The sequence below is a fragment of the Microtus oregoni genome, unplaced genomic scaffold (assembly GCF_018167655.1).
Source record: "Microtus oregoni isolate MIOR12 unplaced genomic scaffold, Mior012 000035F_ref0000213, whole genome shotgun sequence".
Classification (NCBI taxonomy): Eukaryota; Metazoa; Chordata; class Mammalia; order Rodentia; family Cricetidae; genus Microtus; species Microtus oregoni.
In genome coordinates this window covers 7,907,837-7,925,062 of record NW_024543094.1, presented here as the reverse complement: position 1 = coordinate 7,925,062, position 17,226 = coordinate 7,907,837, and the positions used below count along the sequence as shown (strand labels likewise).

General features: G+C 42.7%; 1 protein-coding gene across 6 annotated transcripts in view; it reads left to right on the top strand.

Moving 5' to 3' along the window:
- Nucleotides 1-8,027, top strand: part of Dip2c (disco interacting protein 2 homolog C) — a 366,894-nt gene extending 358,867 nt beyond the window's left edge. For all 6 annotated transcript variants that reach the window (XM_041630651.1, XM_041630650.1, XM_041630649.1 and 3 more), the window contains 2 exons: nucleotides 1,151-1,274; nucleotides 4,848-8,027. In XM_041630651.1, coding sequence (XP_041486585.1) covers nucleotides 1,151-1,274; nucleotides 4,848-5,100 — 377 coding nt within the window. In that variant the 3' untranslated portion in view covers nucleotides 5,101-8,027. The remainder of the gene's footprint in view (nucleotides 1-1,150; nucleotides 1,275-4,847) is intronic.
- The last annotated feature ends 9,199 nt before the right edge of the window (nucleotides 8,028-17,226 follow it).

Here is a 17,226-nt window from a genome sequence, read left to right as displayed (position 1 = left end):
CTACTACTGACCTGAAAGTGCCTAATCTGGAAAGAGAAATAAGTAGAGGCTGGGTAGATAGTACAATTGGTAAAGTATATTTACCATGAAAATATAAGACCTGAGTTTAATCCCTAGAGCTCAAGTAATGTGTGTCTTATAATCTTAGGGCTAGAAAGTTAGTTTTCTGGGGCCATAGTAGCAACTCCAACTTAGACAAAAGTTCAGTGAGAGACCCTGTCTCAACAAACAAGGTGATTAGCAACCAGGGAGAATATCTGAAACTGATTTCTATCTTACATACCTTTGTACACATATATGAGTGTGCACACACCTGTACAAATGCATACACATGAAGATGTGCACACAGGCAGTAAGTTTTAATTGAAGTAGACAGAGCTGTGCATACCCTTCCTTTGTCTTTCTGAGAACCCAGAACAAAGGTAAAGCTAATGTTCCCTATGATAAAGTGTGCTGAGTGTCCTCTTAAGTTCCAAGGGCTGTATGCTGTCCCTACCAGGACCTCTCCTATAACATTTGGACAGAAGTAGTCCTGAGGCTTTGGGCCCTGATGGCTTGCAACTGGGTCTTCCTGTTCCCTTTGTTGCTTACTTTCTATGCCTCCATAAGGAGAGCAACATGGGTATTCCATGAAGCCAAAATACCAAAGCACACTCATGTGCCTAGGGGTTGGCTCAGTGGCAGAGTACATGCCTGAGACTCACATGTCACTAGGAATGCTGAGAAGGATACCTGGGGCTTTCCAGCAAGCCAAGCTTGCTGAATTACTGAGCTCCAGGTACTTGGGAGTTCCTATCTCATAAAATGATGTGAGCATAATAGAGGAAAACACCTAACTTTGACCCGTGGACTCCCTGTGCATACATACGTACAGATGTCTAAGAAGAAAAAGCAAACAAACCAAAAAAAAAAAAAATGAGAACCTGGTGTTTGGGCATCCAGCCTCTGGGAAACGAAGAAAGAATGCCCTAGTCTGAGGCAGCTGAGACGTCCCAGAAGAAAGAAGGCAACCATCCCTAAATCTGGATCCTCTTTCTTGCTTTTCTGTGTCATTATGAAGGGCAGGTTCTTAAAAACAAAACAAACAAACAAAAAAACCCAGAACAGTAAAGTAAAGGTCTTGATTGGTACTTGGTTTCTTCTTCAACAGAGCGCCATGATGCCCTCTATGTGGTGGGGGCACTAGATGAAGCCATGGAGCTGCGGGGCATGAGGTACCATCCAATAGACATTGAGACTTCAGTCATCAGAGCCCATAAAAGTGTCACAGAATGGTAAGAGGATGGAAAGGCATTGTCTGTTCTGAAGTCAGGATCCTAGTTATTGGTCACAGAATATGGAACAGTTTCCTTAAAACAAGGCACTGGGAAGAATGGAGTGTCTCTTCAAGGCAAGCCTTCCCTGGTACCTGGAAGCCAGAGAGTTTTAGCCTCAACCCGAGTTGTTATTGTCTGTAATTATGTAGACGTGACATTTGTTTTGCTCCTCTGTATCATGTTTTCACAAATCAAAACAACAACAAAACAAACAAGACATTCCTTCAACTGAGACTTGCTAGTAAGATGTATTGTACTTCTGTGGGAAAAGAAAATGTGAGGAAAGGCTTTGTTTTGGCCTGGTCTCAGTAGATGTGTGTGCCAGATAAGAACTGCTTCAAATAAATCAAAGCCCAAGCCACAAGGTCCTGCATACAGGAGCCCTGCACACAATGACCCAAAGGTAGTGGCAGGAGTGGGAGGCGGGGGATATGAGTTCTTATTCTTCCCAGAGGCATGTGTTTATCTACTGCCCAAGCCCTTTCAATGATACTTTGTAAAGTGTCATTGCCAAATAGTAGAACCTCCACCCATAAGCTCACTTCTGCTCCCTGTGTTGGAAGAAACAAGGAGGCTAGAGAAATCCATCAGTCTCTGTTAATGGCAGTCACAGATTTGCTTGGCACTTTCATGCTGTGGTTAGGAACAGAAAGTAGCTCCATGCTTTTCAATGTAGGTTTATTCATGCACTGATGACAGACCAGGTGTTACTCACTAAGGCACTGTGCCCCCTCCTGGCAGAACCTGATGTGACCAATCTCAGTCTTAGGGTACAGCCAGTAAAGGAAACAGGTGCAAGAATAGCTTTGAGTAATTTTCAAACCTTGGTTCCAAGATTGTTCATTCTTCTAATGGGTTTCTGAACACAGACTCAGACTTAATTGTTACTTATTGGATCAGAATAACACAGATATATTTATTTACTTTTCGGGGGGGGGGTACTAGGCTTTGAACCAGTGTCTCCTACATGCTAGGCAGGTACTTTGCCACAGTTCTGAATCTAATTGTGGAGCTCTTGGCAAAGAACCTAAGATTCTGCTTGTATATGCATGAATTATTCTATAGTCACATTGCCCTAGATTCTTACCAACACAGGCCTCCAGGGTTTGTGTTAGTATGCTTGCCTGGCATTTCCAAATCCCTGGATTCTATGCTCAGCACTACAAAAACTACAAAACCAAAACAAAATTTAAAAAAACAACAAGGTCTTCAGTTGCCAGAGTTTCCTCCATAACTGTGGATAGACGACAGAAATGCAAAGGCAGTACAAAGTCTTGATATTCAAGACACTGCCCCGGATGACCTCATCTTGTACCTATGTGGCTTTAAATCTCAGGTGCAGCCTCAGTTTAACTGACTTTATCATCTCCCTCAAGACGTATGCTGAAGGGTCTCCCTCTGGGTTCTTATCCTAAGCATTACTGTGATTCCCAACTCAATGGCTCCTAAATGGAATGTGACCCTCAGGTGGTCAGTCAGGATCTCCAATCCACCTGTTCTTGTAGAAGACCCAGAGGAAAGAAACTGATGAGTCAGGGGCTTAAGTTCTGATAGACTCAGGCCTTTTTTTTTGTAAGACTTTATTTTTTTTTACATTTTTTTTATTTTTATTTTTTAATTTATTTATTTATTAAAGATTTCTGCCTCCTCCCCGCCACTGCCTCCCATTTCCCTCCCCCTCCCTCGATCAAGTCCTCCTCCCTCATCAGCTCGAAGAGCAATCAGGGTTCCCTGACCTGTGGGAAGTCCAAGGACCACCCACCTCCATCCAGGTCTAGTAAGGTGAACATCCAAACTGCCTAGGCTCCCCCAAAGCCAGTACGTGCAGTAGGATCAAAAACCCTTAGACTCAGGACTTTGAACTGTTCAGTCACAGACTTCCTCCCCTGCTCTGCTGGTCTTCTTACAGTCTTCTCCATGTGTTTCCTTCTCACCACCCCATCATGTCCTCTAGGTTCCCCGCCACTTGAGAAACCCCATGTCAAAGACGAAACCATCCCCATGTTCCCAATTCAAGCCAACCAAATCTATTTCTCACCAGGGGACTTGCTGTGTTAACACAGCCCCTGAGAAAGCTATGCTGATTGGCAGGTATTTAATTCCCATCCCACTCTGCTTGGCAAACCTTGGAGTGACAGCTCAGCTGTCTCTCTGGGTGACTGAACTGTGCCTAGTACTTCAGGACAATGGCATATATTTCAGATGCCATTATACCATTTGACCCAAAGTGTCTGGGAGATATATGTGATCACTGATATCATAGAACAATGTATCTTGGAGGCCATGGAAACCAATATTTCAATGTCACAGGGCTCAAATTAAGGGAATGAAATGTCAGCACTTCTTGGAAATCATTTCAAAACTGTTTTCTGGGGGAGGGGGTGCAGGTGTCTCAAAGCAACACCCTGCTTAATGCTTTCTTCAGTTCTCTGTTTGCATAATACATGCGCATTGATGATACCGAATAAAATTTGCACTATTTTCTAATAGACTTAATCTCGTGCTTGTAGGAAAAATAGTGCCTCAAAGGTACATCCCATCTCAAGCTAGGATAGAGATTGTTAGGCAGGGGAGAGCCTATGTGACCCTTCTGGTTTGTCCATATAGTTCCTTCAACATTTTCATTCCTATAGCCATGCAGACCTATGCCAGAGCTTGTACATGCCAGTCCTAAAAGCCAATGTCACAGGGTAATGGAGTTTAAAATGGTAAAGCAATGGGCTCATTCTTTCAGTAATTAGGTAGACTTAAGTACTCAGGGGCCCTTCCACCAAATAAGTACCTGCTGCATGAATTAGTTGCTGCTGTGTTACTGTCATCTCCAAACTCAGTACTCTGAGACATAACTACTAATCATGCTCACGTAGCTATGGGTAACCAGTCAACTAAGGTCACCTTAGCATCTGTTTTGCTGGAAATAGGCCCAGTGGCTCTGCCCTACATGTGTCTTATCCTTGGAGGCCAGCTCAGGCACATCTCTAGCCTGGCAAGTGCACTGCTACACTAGAACAAGCAAAAACATCCCAGCACTTCTAAATCCTCTGCTGGTATCACTTTGCTCACACACATTGACTAGGTTTCATATTGAGCCCAAAGGCTGCAAAGTAGGAGCACTGGGCTAAGGTTTCTGCTAGTACACAAACCCCTGCAGCAGTAGAGCTGGGAGCCTAAAAGAGATGGTGGGAGACTGCGTTGGGAAGCTGATGAAAGTAGTGAGGGAATTGCATCTTAGGCAGCTGTAAAGCAACAGAACTGGAATCCAGACTCCCCTAAGGAGACAGAAGTGACCCGTACCATGGAAGCAGAATCCAGAAAACACCATATAACACGTAAGAGTCACCATGAGAGAAAGAGAGGAGAAAGTTCGAAAAGGTATGTTGTGGCTGGGAAGACCGTGTGCTGACACAACTCAGAGGGATGCTAGTCTGAGGAGATGGGTGGGGCCACTCAGGCAGATCTGAACAGAAATAGCAAGTTATCATTACATAAAAGACTCCCCCGGTGATGGTGGTTTTCTTCTCTGTCTTTTAGTGCTGTCTTTACCTGGACAAACCTGTTAGTGGTTGTGGTTGAACTTGATGGGTCAGAACAGGAAGCCTTGGACTTGGTTCCCTTGGTAACCAATGTGGTCCTGGAAGAGCATTACCTGATTGTAGGAGTGGTGGTCGTGGTGGACATCGGTGTCATCCCCATCAACTCCCGGGGAGAGAAACAACGGATGCACCTGCGAGATGGGTTCTTGGCCGACCAGCTGGATCCCATCTACGTGGCCTATAACATGTAGTCTCGTCACTTTGGCTTCCACAGACTTTTCTACGGATGTGACCATTTTTTTTCTCAGTGTCCACAGAGACATGCAGACACTCAGCCACACTTGAAGGAGGAGCCTGGTGTGGTGAGGTTGGGGGAGGACTTCTAGGAGCAGTCACCTGGCAGGGAGATGAAATGTGAATTTACGCTGGATTTTGCTCAGAAGGACTTTGGATCACTGCCTTCAGTTTGCTGGAAAAGCTCATTTTAAGAACTTTCTTTTCTTTATTTCTTTTTTTTAATTATTGAATAAGAAGTGCTCTCTTCGTAAATGTGGTATTTTGTTAAGCCAAAATAGCGATTAAAAAGAATATTCTACCCTCCAAATGGGTTCTTTTAAACAATTTATGTAGTGTGACAAAGAATTGTTTTCTCTGTTTTAATGTGTCATGGAATCTTAATGACATGGATCTGTTACTAATTTAAGCCATCGATAGATCTCACCCTTCTAGGAGAGTTTACTGAGGTACGAGAACCTTCCAGGTAGCACCTTCTAATTAGATTTTAGCAGCTTTCTTTGTCAGAGACACGCTGAAGAAACAGAGGCCTGTTTATGGCCTTTGAAGTTAACATAAAACAAGAAGCGATTATAAATAAGGTATTTCGGCAACTATCTTGCAGATATCTTTGTACTAAACTAAAAAGATAAAAATAAGTTAACTTCCTCGATATGTAATTATGTACAAAATGTTTAATTTATTTTGATCTCTTTAGAAGTATAAAAGAGAAAAAAACATTCAAGAATATTAAAGTCTTGTAATGTTTGCTAATATAAAAAAGTGTTGTATTATCTTGCGTGGATAGTATCACAACAAATATATATATATGAAATATAAATTCACTAATGAACAAAGGAGACTTTAAAGTTTAAATGCAGAAATTGTCACTTGCATGGTGCGCCCTCCACTGTATTCACACACTCTTGGCTGTTTCCGAACAATCGCAGGTCACCAGTAACCCTGTCTTAGACCAGAGACCAGCAAGTGGAGTCACCACCGTCTCTGAGATGGTGAAGGGATTTAAAGCTAACATGCACTATTTTTTCCTTTGCTGTGAGGACAACAGTGAATGCTTTTGTGCCAGCATGTATAAATGACATTGAGGGGCTCCAGGTTGGCAAATAGCACTGTTTTCTGACCTGCAAGAATTCGTTGCATAATGTCAATTTTATTTTATTTTAGCATTTTGTGTGTGTCACTTTTTAAGAAAAAAAAATGATGGTTGGTAAGAAAAGAATGATAGCCTGTGGTCATTTGTACCAGATATCATTCATTTACCCCTTCCAGTGACCACTGTGAGCAGATGAATGTCCAGAACAGCTTTGAGGGAAAACCTATGTGTGATGTCTTCTTCAGAGTGTAGACCCAGCCAACTCTGATCCTCTACTTCTGGTAGCTTCCTAGCTTGACCCTGAGTAGCCAACTATTCCAGGAACTCAAAGTCGAGCTCTGGTTGAAGCAAGGAGTTCTGCTGGTCACATCCTTGTACTAACTGTTGGTAAACCAATCCCTAGTTATGTGTGCCTACAACTCGACCACTGTATCCTTCAGTTGATCTGGCCTATCTGCACCCAACCAAGGAGGATGTATCAGCAATGCAAGGGGTCTATTTTTTAATTGCCACAGTATGCTCCTGCAGTGGTTCCCAGGACTAGAAAAGCCTGACTAAAATTGTTGCTGAGCAGAAGTGAGGTTCTTGATTGCATTATGGGCAAGTTCTTTGTCTGTCTCAGTTCCATGCAGTCAACAATAAGCCCTTTGCTAAAAGAGAGTTTTGTTTGATTTCTGAGATCTAAGACTATTTGTTTTGTTTTTAATTTAAGTGGCACATTTTTAAAAATTTGCATATGTAAAGCATTCTTCCAACTCCGTGAATCATTTGATTTTTCAAATATTGTTTGCTCATTGCTATATGTTTGTACATGTTTCAAATACACATTCCTACAGTCTGCAGCTTCCCCGGGGGGGGGGGGGGGGGAGGCGGGAATCCCTGCCACATACAGAAAAACATTTTCTTGATACATGTATACACACCCTCATACACACACACACACACACACACACACACACACACACACACACAAAGAGAGAGAGTCCCTCTCTTAAAGGGAACTGGGTTTGACATTTCATATAGGATACTGATAGGTAAACATCATTGCAGCGTGCAGGAAATCTTCCATCTGGCTGATGTGAGGAAGCAAAGCAAATTTAGATGTCACTCAAAATGTACTCTTAACTTTTCACCATATCAACTTCACACCCAAGGAGGGCGAAGGCTGCAGTACAGTTGCACAGGCCATTCACAGCAGGTCTCTTCTGCATCCTGTCATCTGTGACTTTAGGTTTGAAAGAGTTGGTGGACTGGGTTGGAAGCTTCATTGTGCAAGAAAAGGGAAAGGAGACGCTTTAGTACCACCAGTTTCAGCAATAAAGGAGGATCGTTGTGTATTAGAAGTTGTACTGTAGATAAATCATTCATGAGAATGTTTTTTTAAAAATAATGTTTGTCTTGTGACCATGTGCTTTTGGAGTCAGCCAAAACCGTGTAATCAACTTGCACAAAAAGAGGGTACACAATGAACACTGAGACACAGACCTAATCAAACAGGAGCAGATTCCTCATGGTGCTTGTTTATTATATATATTTAACCCTGCTTGACACTTTACCCAAGGGGACGGTCCCTTTATCAGTTGAATGTTAGCAGCGTTATTTCAGAGTGTGGTGACTGGTTAGAGAGAACTCATGTACTCAACCAATCACAGTTTCAAACAAAATTTTTATGTGCAAAGGACAGCAACCTTCTTGTATGTTCAACCACCAGTACGCTTTGTACATCTGTGATAACGCCTGTTTTATATTCAAATGAACAAATAAAAGCTTTTATTTTTGTTGCTCTGAAAATAGCAGTTTCTTAATTGGTACCCTTGAAAAAAACTGTCTGGGACAGACCACTTCCATGTGAAGAAGGCAGCGACTCCTGGGAAATGTACCTGACTCTGTTTACATGACTTGTTGCATAACTTAGTACAGATACCCCTACTCTGAACCATGTGTAAATATCGATGTGGGCATTTCTAGTAACAGCAGTTCCTATGGCAACAAATGTTTTGTGAATTTTTTTTTATTCTTTTAAATATATCTGAATATATTTGTTCACATTTTGCTGCAAGTGTACAGATTATTGGTACCTTTTTGGGACAAACAGTAAGCATGTGACCTGTGTGTAAAACCTTCTATTTGCTGTGTCATAGGGGAACTTGGCATGTCTGGATAGACACTGGTTGCCTATTCTCTCTAATTCAAACTGTCTTTGTTTAATAACCAAAGGTTCTATCTTTTGTTCAAGGTCCTAGGGGTCTTAACAGTTTTGGCTTGGGAAAACCTTAACTAGCTACTTGCTTTTTAGCCTGATGATTATAAAAAGGTCAGCATGGGGCTAGGGAAAACGCTTAGCTGGTTAAGCAGTTGCCATACACCCTGGCAACATGAGTTTGATCCCTGGAACTCACATACAAATGGAAGGAAAGAACCAGTTCCACAAAGTTGTTCTCTAGCCTCCAGAGGCACACCATGGTACACCTTCCCTATATACATCATACACACAATAATGTTAAAGAAGGGCATGTTGACATGTGCTTCTGAGTCCAGCACTGGGAAGCAGAAGGACACCTGAAGCTCACTAAACTTTGAGTCCAGGCCAAGAAGGGATCCTGTCTCACAAATTAAGATGAATGTGTCTTCAGGTGGATGTCTAGCTTTCATTCAGAGGTCAGAGCTTATTCACAGGATCAGAAGATCAGAATGTAGGTGCATCTGTGCAGAGCACCAGGTTAATCTAAAGCCTTTGTGTTGAAGTTCTACTTGCCTATGTCCAGGTTGTATCAGGTATGACAAACGCTCATGCTACTTTGAGCATCAAGGTGAAAGAATCTTGCAAGAAAGGGGTACTTCTACAGAGACCCAGATTTCTCAGATGGCAACCCTGCTAATAGAAACCAGGTAACCATGAGAACTGTACCAATGGAAGCTGCTTCAGATCTAGCATATGTACTTATGTATATGTATATATGTGTGTATATATAGCATGTTTTAGTGTGGTGTCCTGCATGCTCTATCCTGTAGGTCAAGGTGCAGTCTTGAGCATGTCCTGTAGCACTTTGGTTACTGGCCAATTACTCCATTCCAGGAATTCCCTGTGATGTCTCAGTATGTTGAGATCCAATGGTCTATCTATTTACATGGAAATAGTGGGGTGGAGGTCTATGGGAGAAGTTCTGGAGTACAGAAAAGCATTCCTTTGCTACCACATGGACTGTGGTATTCATTGTAGCTTGCTTCTTCTGTATATAGGCCTCTTGATTCCTGATCCATGCCATATACTAAACATTTTTTCTATCTTATGCTAGAATATCTTGGTGGAATCCTCTATGACCTTTCCCAAGGTCCTTGGGTTATATTGCAGCATCAGAACGTCTGTGGAGATGTTAGCACTCTTATTTCCTTGGAGCAAAGGTGGGTCTACTCTGGCTGCCTCACACTGGCTATTGATCCCTCATGTAGGTTATGTGAACAAAAACCAGGGAACATATAACCAATATGTTTTTTTCTTTCAGCAAATGTTTTGGCTATCTGGCTCAATGATTGTGGGGGCTGTCATTATACTGTAATGCTGTCTCTCCTTGATGGGCAAGGCCAGCTCATCTGGCTGGATTGAGGACTTGTGTCATATCTCAACTCTGCTTCCTACAGTACACTTCATCTTGACTTTTTCCCTTGAAATAGGACTAAATGACCTTGCATCTGACCTCTGCTAGATAATGGCTAGCTCATTTTCACTCAGACTGGCTTTCCACATAGAAGCAGTAGAGATATAAAGGGGCCAGGCTCCTCCAGCTGCCTCAGAGATCTGATGGTGATTGCCTTGTGTGAAATTGCTGAGATGTTTATCCTAGAGGCAGTCTAAGAATGGAGAGGCAGGCAATCACATACCCCAGGAAGCCTGGTTACATAGCTAGGATGGGAGGAGACATACACTCTCTCAGCTTTGCATTCCACTATGTGTGAGAGAATTGTACCCATTCAGGTATCTCCCAAGGGGAGTCATCAAATGACCCACGGGATGGTAAAGTTGTGTAAACTGAAAGGAGGAAGGAATGAAAATGTTTGATTCAAGTTCTGCCTCATTTGGGTGTTCAGTCAACACATACTTAGACACCACACCCCACATACACTGATTGTTGCTGGAGATATAATAAAGCATCCCCAGACTCAAGAACAAGCTATGAGCAATGAGGGAAGTCTCTGTTCTTCCTGTTTCCAGTCTCTGTCCTTCCACAGCTAAACAGATTACTTTCTGGGGAAGATCTCTTTGCCTACCACGTACAAGATTCCCTGAGTTCATCTAACCAAATGTATCAAAATGATGGCTTACTCTCTTTAGTTCTTTTTGAGACAGGGTTTCTTTGTATAGCCCTAGCTGTCCTGGAACTAACTATATAGACCAGGCTGGCCTCAAACTCAGAAAGATCTGCCTGCCTCTGTCTCCCTAGCGCTGGGATTAGAGGCTGTGCCACCACTGACAGCTTGTCTCACTCTTTTAACTTATTTCCTGCTACTGATGTGAAAAATTATACCGCAATTTTTAGTGACAAGAAGTAGAGAATAAAAGCTATAGACAGCTATAGCCAAGCCCAAGGGAAAATTTGACATTCCTGATTGTTAAACTAGAATCATGACTTAAATATCCATGGGACTCCAAGGAACCTGGGAACAAAGATGCTTCTCCTGTGACCAGGCCAGCATTTCTGTGTGAAGCCTCCTCTCCTGTACTCCATCACCCCTTCCCTATGGCCAGTATGACTTCAGTGTACCCAATATTTTCCTGACCCAGGGTTCATTATTCAAATGCTTCTGACACATCAGTGCATGTCTGTAATCCAGACACTGGAGGTAGAAGCAGGAGGAGCAGAAGTTCAAGGTCATCCTTGGCTACATAGTAATTTCAAGGCTAGCCTGTGCTACATGAGACTGTTAAAAAATAAAGTTCTTAGCTCTAGGTCTAGTGAATGTACTTTGAGTTACCATCCGGGCCTGCTGAGGGGTCAAGTCCACAACTTGACCCTTTTTCAGCATATCAGGAACAGCTCAGAAATGCTGTTCTTCACAGATCCCTAGCTCTGAAGAGTTTCAGTATGTTCAAGGTGGGGAAGCTATGCAAACTGGTGATAGAAACTCCCAGAGAGCACTGGGATGAACAGAGAGGACATGTATTTATTAATCTGTGTGGGAGCAGAGGTTGACGTTAGTGGTCTCACTCAATCATTCACCTTATTTTTTTGAATTACAGTGTCTTTTTTTCTGGGGGACCTTCCTGTCTCTGCCAGCCCAGTGCTGGGATTCATAGATACACCTGGCTGTGCCTGACTCTGTTTGTCGGTGCTGTGGATCTAATGTAGCATCTTAAACTTTCCTAGAAAGCACTTGACCTAACCAATCAAGCCATGTTCCCAGTCCCACAGACATGATATTTGTGTTTCTTCAGGTTAATGCATAGAATACCTGAAGGCTCCCCATGTATTGTGTGGCGTCTAGCTAAGTTATGTGTAAAGATGCATGAAAGATGGTCCTGGAGAGGGGGACCTGAATGATAGAGCAGGTCCTGATTGGTACAGCATCACCAAGTCCTCTAATGCACCTGATAGCTCTTGTTTCTTCAGTTAGAAGTGCAGGACTGTGGTGCATAAAGAGGATAAGCCTGGCCTCAAGTTTCCTGATAACAGTAGATCCCCCCCCCCAATAGTCAGTTCTCTTTCCCCAAACATAGTTCAGAACTGCTCTGTCTTCATTTCTGCTCAATAGTTCATCAGCAGAGGCAGGCAAAGATACTTCATTTCTCACTCCATCTGTGTTTAAAGTGAATCAAGGATGCTGTTGAGAAGCACCCTGTAATCCTCTGCAATGTGAATAATTAAGCCCTCCATCTGACCTGTCTGAAGTTTGCATCAAACATTCGAGCATTAGGAAGCTTTGTGCACTTTTGTAAAGGCTGACTTAGGGACAGGTTTCTACAAAAAGACTTCCTTAGATGTGACTGAAGGTCACTTTGAAGGCATCCCTCTGGTTTTCCAGGTTGTCTTTCCAGCTGCCTTAAAAGACACAAACTCAGGCTCTATCCTGGGTTTCAGTGGCTCCTTGGCATTCTATGAGTAAGGACTGTAGGCCAGTTTGATAATGCACAGGGAATTCTTACTGTTCAAAGTCCTTCACAAGAGGTGAGAGGGGTTCAAAGAGCATATGGGTTAGTGCTGCCTGATAAACCCCAAATGGGTCCTCAGGCAGCTATCTCAGAGATCCCTGATCTAAGAGGACATTGATTATTACCCTGTATTCTAAGTTGTCTTCAGCATGCAGATTATATAGGAAGGGGAAACAAAGAGCAGCCAACCAGTTCAGTTTAGTGTCCCCTGTGGTCAGGTCATTGGTCTTGTCTCAGAGTGGTGGGGGTAGGTGGAGGTGTGTTTCCTCCTTGAGGTCTTCTCAGGTAGATCAGGGGAGGGTTCACATACACCAAGGCCACTAAGTCTTGCTAAGATTCGAAGTTAACTAGGGCAAACACATCATTTGCAGTATGTATGTGTAGAGAGAGAGACCTTTAGAATAGAAATGACATGGTTGAAGAGGGAAACAAATATGTCTCCATTACTTGGTGTGGTCAACAGCTCAGTGTGGACATGTGGGCTACTAGGGGACAGGCAGAAAATTTTGTACAAAGAATAAAATTCCATAGGAATTGAGCCACTTGGTTCAAATGTGGCAACTCTGAAGCAGTCACGGAGAACTTTGTATCTTGGTTAACTATATTACCTCCGGTTTGTCATTCCAGTGTTCATGAATACAAACCATCCCTCCCCTTAACCCAACAGATTATTGTATGTACTCCGTTTTATACCTTGGTTTCTTTACAGATTATCTCGGTAGATCATTTACCTAGCACACATGAAACCCTGGGCTGGTACCACAGCAAACACAATAAAATATGATATTGTCTGGATGTTTTATAGTCCCTATTGGTGGCACCAAGTCTTTTTAGGCAGCCTGCAGTTTTGAATGTCTTACTTTTGCTATGACATCACATTGTTCATTTCCAGTGTGGTAAGCACATGTGCTTGATGGGTTTCCAGACATGAAAATCAAACCGTGTTTCACATTTCATCTATACCAACACTTAAAACAGACAAGCAAAAACCACCAAAACTCCCTCAAAAAGTATTGTCTTTTGTTTTTAATTTCCACCAGTATGGGTACATGAGAAATGCAATTGGTGATCTTTAATTTGCACTTTTATTAATGTAAGGATGATTGTGTATGTAAACAACATTGTACTATTAACCAAGCTCAGGCCCTCTACAAGAGCAGTGTGTGCAGGGGATTGGCTTTTCAGTGGGTGAGTGAGGACTGCTGCTGCCCTGTCTTCAGTCACCAGGTTATCTATGCCTCTTACTATCTCTGGTCTACTTCAGACCGAATATAGGAAATAATTACTCCTGCCTGTGGAAAGCAAACTGTTTTGTATGGATATATTGGTTATTGCTTAGTGATAGACTGAATTCACCCATTTATAATTTTATTTTAGAATTCTGTTCTTGGTGTATGTAGTGGCTTCAAGAGTCTCTGAGCCAGATGTAAATCTTGTTTCTCCATCACTGAGCTAAATGATGTTTCTGCATTTATTTTTAAACATGTGGTTGTATCGTCTTCTCAGATGTCATTGATGAGACCTTTGCTTCTCCATGGTTCCAAACTCTATTAACTGGGAGAATTGACTCCTCTGTGTATGAAGTTGAGAATAGTTCTCTCCACTTTACCCAGAGACACATCATAAGGTCCTATTTTGCATTCTTTATGCTTTTGCACCATTTTTCAAATGTCAGCCTTTAAAAATCAAGGTCTCGTGTGGTTCAGGCTGTAGAGCTGAGGGTAATTTTGAATTTCTGGTACTCTGCCTCCATCTCCTCACTGATGACTCCAGGTGTGTGCCTCCATGTGTGGGTTTTGGTGACTAGTGATTGGATGCTGGTCTCGCTTATGATAGGCAAGCACAGTGTTTAAAACAGAATCCTCAAATCTCTGCCCTTCCTCATTCCCACTCGTCACTGCCTTTATCAAGCCAATGTATAATCAAAGGCTAAAATCATGTCTAAAATATCAACACTGGTGGGTGCTTGAGACATCAATGCTTCTTGTCTCTGCCCTCAGACAAGGCATGGCAGGACCTGACATACAGTATATTCAGTGTACTACACCGAATTAATAAACTTGCTGAACAGTTTACTTTGTGTTGTCTTAAAAGTACCTTTAAACATGTACCTATGTCCACTTCAATATGACAAGGAGCCACTGTGGAACAGGCTTAGCTTGAATACTTGTTCTGCTTTGACTTTCTAACAGTCATGATTAAGAATGCTTTTAGTTTAAATAGTCTTTTGAAATAAAAGTCACATATCAGATCCATACAAAACCTGAATTTACATATCTTATTGCACATCCTAGAGACAGTAGCCATCATCACAAACATGTTTCAGAATGATTGACTCACAGTCACAGCTTCCCACACTTGCCTCCTCTCATTCCCTCCCCGCACCATGTACTTTCTTTTTCTACAGATTTGCTTATTCTGGAAATGTCCTAAAAAAAAGTCATGCAACAAGTGAGCTTCTGTGACTCTTGCCACAGAAGAATGTTCTTGATGAAGCACTTGCGTTTTTGACCCATCGCAGAGTGTGCACTGCATTTCAATGGCCTCTGGGACACTCTGCAACTTTGAGGGGTGACACCACCATGGACATGCACACAGTTCGTAGCAGCTATGCTTTCCGTTCTCTGAGGAAGCAAAATGGCTGGACATGTGGTCACACTGTGTAGTTACTTTCTGAAGTAACTGCCTGCTTTTACATTCTCTCTCTCTCTCTCTCTCCCTCCCTTCCTCCTTCCTTCCCTCTCTCTCTTCCTCTCTCTCTCTCCCTCCCCCCTCTCTCCCTCCCTCCCCTCCCTCCGTGTGTGTGTGTGTGTGTGTGTGTGTGTGTGTGTGTGTTGTGTGCACGTGTGCTTGTGCCCTAAGGACATATATATGGCCTAAGGACAGTCTTGGGTATCATACCTCAGGCATTGTCCACTTTTTCCTTCTCTCTTTCTCTTTCACACACACACACGCATATGAGATTGATTATATACATATATACATCTGTCATATAAAATTATATACGTAGGTAGATAATGATAAATGTAAATATCTCCTTTTTTTTTTTAAACATGGTCTCTCTCTGGCTGGACTTTGCAAGTAAACAAGGCTCCATGAAAGCTCCCAGAATCCACCAATCTCCACCTCCCCAGCACTGAAGTTATGGCCTTTTATGCATGGGTTCTGGAGATCAAACCCAGGTCCTCATACTTTAACGGAAAGCACTTGGCCAACTGAGCCATCTCCCAAGTCCTTATTTTACATTCTTGCCAGCAGTGGGTGAGGCCTCTGTTTTTTTTTTTCATCCTTTACAGTACTGTTTAGTACATCCTTTACAGTACTATCTTGTCTATTGGTTTTCCTCTATCTGTAATCTTGGTTCCCATGCTTTAATTACTTGCAGTCACTGGTATCATGCCACCTCACAGTATCTCTCCTCCTCCCTCCATCTCCAAATGCAAGCATTGCAAATTCTCTGATCACAGTGTGGGTGAACACACCACATTCACATACATTCAGCATAGTAGATTGCTAAAGGAGTCTAACAACTGTTGCGAGATTTTCATTCTAGGTGTGCAGATGTGATTGCTAATCTTCATTGTCAACTGGACTTAGTTTATTGCTTTAGAGGGTATTTATAGGGACAGGCATTGGCCTTTCATTGCCTTTCAGCTGCAGATACATAGCCAGAAACCCCACACTTCTACCCCTGTGCCTCCTGTGTCATGATGGACTTGAACCTTGACTGGTGAGCCAAAATACAAAATAATTCCTTCCTTCTTTAAGTTGATTTGTTGAGAATTTTCTCATAGCAATTAGATGAGAATGTTGCTGTGTATAGGAAGACAAGGGACATGTAGAAGTCAGTAGTACACAAGGTTTCCTGTACCCTGGAGTCTGGGGGTGAGACTGCGGAGGATGATTGATGGCTGAAAGCAGTCCTAGTGGGTGTGGCCTGGCCTCAGTGGGAGGTCATTTTTGAGGGCTTTTGCATTCATTCTGTGTTTTCTTTGTCCTTGGTTGGTAAATGAGCACTGTCAGGAGCTAGTGTTGCTGTTGGTCTCTGGATCTCACTCATCTTTCGTGCTTGGATGTTGCTGGCCATTCCCTAGCAACTCCCATCCCTGATTCCTGCCAGACAAGGTACTATCTGAGTCTTTGCCCTTGACTGCCTTAGAATCTCACCCACGTCAGATTAGTGCTGTCTTCCCCTGGACTGCTTCACTTAACATTTCCCTGAAGAGCAGCAAAGTACACCATTTGAAACACTAGTTCTGCATTAGGGCTGGGTGCAAAGAATGCTCTCATCGCCCCTTTCCTCTTCGAAACAGAATGAAACTCCCCTGAGAACGGTCCCCAAGAAGAAACATCCTCTACTGACAATCTTGATCTTTTCCCAAAAGCTCTTTTCTTCTGCCAGCTCCCATCACCAGCCCCTTCCCACACTCACCTGCTGTTCCACATCAACACATCTTTGAGTGTGGGGATTTCTGTGAGGCCCCATGTGAATGTGCAATGCTCATTTCCATGCAGGTTTTTCTTTCCTAGCCATAGAGATGCAGGTAAAATTTTGCCTTGCCTACCCCATCCTCAAGGTCAATCCTTATCACATTCAAGGATTTCTGATGGGATCTCACTTCTCTTTAAAATGTGACCAGACAATTTCTAAACTCTCAGATTTGAGACTGCCACAGAGCCTCAAGGATGTTCTAATTCTGGCAAGAATTATTATTTTTTTTTCTGTATCTCCTAGGCACTCTGACACATGTATGCTGGTGAATGCCATAGTTAGTTACTGATAGGACAGGTACTTATCTATGACAAAGGAAGTCACCGGTCACATTGGATAGTGTGTCTAGTCTC